Here is a 4602-nt window from a genome sequence, read left to right as displayed (position 1 = left end):
GCTGGGTCCTGCTCCAGCCCCCCGGGCCGCCCCCGGTGGGTCCCGCTCCCCTCTCGGGGACGCGTCACACACCGGGAGAAGGCAAAGCTGCGGTGCCGGGATCCCGGGTGCGGGGTGCCGGTGCGGGGTGCACCCGCAGGCACGCACCGTCTGCCGTGGCTTCACCCGCTTTAAATAAACGGGCTGGCGCTGATGGGAACCATCCGGCCTGGTTTGTATTCAGAGCACACTTGGCACAGCAGAGTTCTGACTCTGAATGGGCCTGACAGCACAGCAGGAGAAAAGCGTCTCTTAGTGCTCTTTGGATGTTTCAGTGATGGAAAGTACCTACTTGAAGGCAGAATTGTGTGATTTAACAGCCAGAGGTTGTACAAAAACAATCAGTGTCAGAGCCAAAGCCACAGAGCAGCTCTAACAAAACCCACTGCTGCTCAGCACAGCCCGTCCACCCCTGCTCGGGTGCTCTTGGACCCTCTGCTCCCTGCTCAGGCTGAAGCTGAGTTCACTGTCACGTTATGGGCTGAAGGATGGGCCCAGGGCTGGGATGGGGGGCAGGAGCAGAGACGGGTGCCCAGCCAGCGCGTGGGCCGCGAGAGCCGCCGGGGAGTCTCGGTAACACACATTTGTCCAGGGGTTAGTGAGCGGCCAGAGGACAGGCTGTGCAAACAAGCCGAGGCAGGAGGAGGTGCAGCTGGGCTGCTGGCTTGCTTGGAGGGAGGACGGCGCCAGGGAGGGCTTTGCGTTCGCTTCCCATTTCCTTGGGAGCTAGTGAGAGCCCTTCTGTCACCAGCACAGATCACGAGTGCTGCGAAGGCCCGGGCACGGTTGTGCCCGTGGGGAGCGGGGCTGGAGCCTGGGGCTGCAGCCCAGCGTGGGGCCCAGGACCCACGGGCACCACCACAGCTCCCTGGGTCTGCCCAGGAGCCCTCATGCAAACCGGGGCCAGCTGGGCCAGCTCCTCCCTTCCACACCAGCAGCCAACTGCTCCTTTAATTGCCTTAGTTCACATACTCTGCTTCAGCCTTTTTATAGCTTCCCTGAGTGCAAGGGGAGTATGAGCTCATGCTCCGACCTCCTTTAATTGCCTGGTTACCTCTGAAATGAGCCCAAGAGCTGATTTTGGCTCATAGGCCTCCTGGAAGGCACCAGGATGGGTGTGGAGGGAAGCAGTATTGGCTGAGCAGTCCCACACCAGCAGGTTGGATCCTGCTGTGGCACCGGTGAGCAGGAGAAGGGTATGAAGCCCAGTGGGTCCCCATCCCCCTGGCAGTGTGGAGTGCCCGAGGGCAGCAGCACCAAGTCTGGTTTCTGGGGTGCTCTTATCATTTGTGCTAAACTAGCCCACCCTGCTAAGGCACCTGGCATGGCTGGATCCAGCTCCACATCCCTGTAGCACCTCAAAGCAGCTCCCTGTGCCCTCCTGCCATCCACAGGTGAAAAGGCTCAGGGGTGGGAGTGGGGGTGTTGGGTACCAAGCCTGCCCAGCAAAAGGCAGAGCCCCTGGCAGCCTCCTGGGTGCCTCTGACCCCATGAGCTCACCCTCCTCTTTTGCTCCCTTTCTCCATGTCCTGTTTGTCCCAAGCAGCTGCTTGGACAGGCTGCATGTGGCCTCCTGCCCTGGCCCTCCACCAGCACAGAGCCACCATTCACAACCCCCCAGCTCAGCCCGAGGTCACCATTCCTGCATATTTATTTTTACTTTTCTGCAAAATCATCCCCCTTGGCTCTCTGGATCCCCTTTTGTCTCCCACGAGACTCCCAGACCTCGCGTCACGAGCTGGCGTGCTGCGAGAGGAGCCCGCCTGTCTGGGGCAGCAGCAGCCCTCGGCGGGCGGAGAGGCTGCAGTGCTGGTCCCCACGGGACACCCGGGACGTCACCCGGATGCTGGGGTGGAGGGAGGGTCAGGGTCATGGGCCCAGCATTAGGGACAGTCTCTGGAGCTGGGCTGCTGCTGGGAGATTTGTCACTTATGGCAGTGTCCCTGCACCCAGGGCCCTCATCTGTGGGCACAGCTGCTCGCTGTGCCCCACACAGCTCCTGTGGTATTAGCTCTTATTATTAGCTCATTATTAGCTGCGTAATTAGCTCTGAGGTCCCCAGGTGTTCCTGGTTGCCTTGGTTTTGCTGCAGAGGTCAGGGCTGGCCTCAGCGGTGACCCCCGCTGGCAGAGAGCCCTCCCGGCTCTGGGAACAGCCAGGACCGGGTCACGCCGACACTGCAGCTGAAAAAACCACAGCGGCAGAGCCCCCGCGTGTCCCTGCTGTGTTTTCAGATGCTGCTGGATCAAAGGTTGCTAGGGACTGGCAGGTGACAGCGAGCAGCGCCGGGCTGGCAGCCATCCCACACCTGGAGCAGGCAAGAGCTGCGTCTGCACACTGAGAGAATTTTACTGAGCTCTGGGTGAAGTCCCTGCGGGTCTGAGGGCAGCCACGGCGGCCACAGGCTGGTCAGAGCCCTGTCCTGTTATTGGCACTGAACTTGTCCTGGTTAGAAATGGAGAAGGGGAAGTTTTATTTCTGGATGTGGACTTCCCTTTTCCAATTTCTCCCAAAACCAGCTGGGTCACTCTCGCTTTTCTTGACCAGTCTCCTGGGTTTTCCCCTGTGTTTCCCCAGCAGTGTTTGCCAGCCCACCTCTCTGCCCTGTGCCTGGCAGCTGCCAGGCTTCTGGCACATGCTGCCCGGGTCCCTGGGGAATTCCCGAGGTGATTGTGGCACTGTGGGAAATGGATGCAGCTGGATTTCCCTGGAAAAGGAAAACGGGCCTGAGTGTCCCCGCTGGGGATGGAGCAGAGCCACAGCTGATCCCCCCAGCCCCAGTACATGACTGCAGGGTGGTTTGGGCCGTTGCATCACACAGGAGATGCAGAAAGAGCTGTGGGCAGGATCGGGAACTGCTCGCACATGCTGGGGAGCGTGTGGGACCAGCAGCAGCCCTGGCCTTGGGAGCAGTGGGTGGCCTGGGTACAGCAAGGAGTGGGTCCTGACCCATGGGATCAGCACCAGAGAGGAACCTCCTGCAGCTCCCTGCCCTCCTGTCTGATGTTAGCCCTTTCCTGCATGTCCACCAGCCCTGGGTGGACCACTCCTTGCCCCATAGATCTGCCCATCAGTTGAAGCCCTTTCCCCTCTGAAGGGTCAGGTCCAGTCAGGCAGGGCAGGATTTCACACTCAATTCCTTGCTGTCATCCCAGCATGAAGCACTACCAGGACCAGCCTGCCTATGGAGCATTAGCTGTGGTTTCAGCTCCTTCTTGCCAAACACGGAAGTGCTTGGTCAGGGATTGTGCTGTTAGAAGGGGTTTTACAGTTCAACTTTAGCATTTGCTCAAACCATGGAAGAATTATTTCTGGTTTTGCTTCCTCTCTGTGCTATTCCCTATAGAATTTCATTTCTTCTAATGGAAGAGGTTCTGGTTCCTCAATGCTCATCCTGAATGTCTTAAATATTGTTTTGAAACAGCACTGCTGACACATGGTGTCACATCTTGTGTGATGTCCTTGCAGAGGAGCTTGTCCTCTGCACTGAGCAAGTCCCAGTGAAGTGCTGACAACAGGCAAGGTCATGGCACTGTGGAGGCTGGAAGGGGGAATTTGGCTTTAGCCTTCTCCTCTGCTCTTGGCTGCTTCTTTCTGGGCAAAATGAGCTCTGCCCATGGACTTCTGCCCCAGGGATGGATTTGGGATGGCACTAATGGGAGGATCACAGCCCATGGATGCTGCTTGAGTGCCCACGGGACATGGCTCTTCCCTGGGCTGTTCATTCTGCTCCAGCAGCACCAGAACCACTGAGTTGATGTGTTCTTGTTCTCCTGTCCTGGGTCTGAGACCTCCTTCCATCCTCCAAAGTGCTGGGTTCCTCCAGTGGACACCCAAGACCCTGCTCACCCTGTCCCTTGGGCCTTGCTGTGGCCATCCAGGGGTTGTGCTTGAACAACAGCTGCATTTCACAACTGTGTGGTTCAGGGATGGTGCCTCTGGCAGCCAGGACTTCCCTGGATCCAACATGAAATCTGCCTGCATCAGCTGCTGTGGGTTTCCTGTGCCTGGTCCTGCCTCTTCCCCAACGGGAAATGAAAATAACTTCAATAATTTCTTCTTCCCTCACCTCTGTCCTGTGGCCTGCAGGGAGGGTTTTGCACACAAGGGGTGCTCCCTGCTCGCCCCTGCCTGCTTGTACCCAGCTCCCACACCTGCCTCCAGCCCAAGAGCTGTGACACGTCAGGGCCCAGACGTTTTGCCTCTGGGGCTTGTTTTGGTGGCTGGAGGTCTCCTCCCGTGGCCTCGTGTGTGACAGAGTCTGTGTTGGCAGCTGGAGGCACAGGGCACCCCCCATTCCATCCCTTCACCAGCCCTGTGGGTGTGGGGGAGTCTGGGGTCTGCTCACGTGCCGTGAGAAACCCTCATGTGGCTTCTTCAGCCCCACTGTGACCCAAGGCTGCTCTGGGTACCACTAGTACCTTTGTGCCTCTCTGTGGGAGCAGCAGCAAGTGCCCAGGAGCAGAGCAGAGCCCCTGTGCTCTGGGCGGGGGGCAGCAGGGCTGGCAGGTGGCTCAGGGGCACCCCGGGCTGTTCCCAGCCTGGGCCCGGGGAGCAGCTGCT

At 59.0% G+C, this 4602-nt stretch overlaps 1 protein-coding gene across 1 annotated transcript in view; it reads left to right on the top strand.

The window, feature by feature from the left end:
* Positions 1-192: 192 nt before the first annotated feature.
* LOC104385542 (bactericidal permeability-increasing protein-like) overlaps positions 193-4602 on the top strand; it is a 12573-nt gene continuing 8163 nt past the window's right edge. Inside the window, exon 1 of the mRNA XM_009994010.1 lies at positions 193-211. Within this exon, the coding sequence (XP_009992312.1) occupies positions 193-211 (19 nt within the window). The remainder of the gene's footprint in view (positions 212-4602) is intronic.

This window comes from Chaetura pelagica, unplaced genomic scaffold, assembly GCF_000747805.2.
Source record: "Chaetura pelagica isolate M959 unplaced genomic scaffold, ChaPel_1.0 scaffold493, whole genome shotgun sequence".
Classification (NCBI taxonomy): Eukaryota; Metazoa; Chordata; class Aves; order Apodiformes; family Apodidae; genus Chaetura; species Chaetura pelagica.
This window is presented reverse-complemented; position numbering and strand designations above follow the sequence as displayed.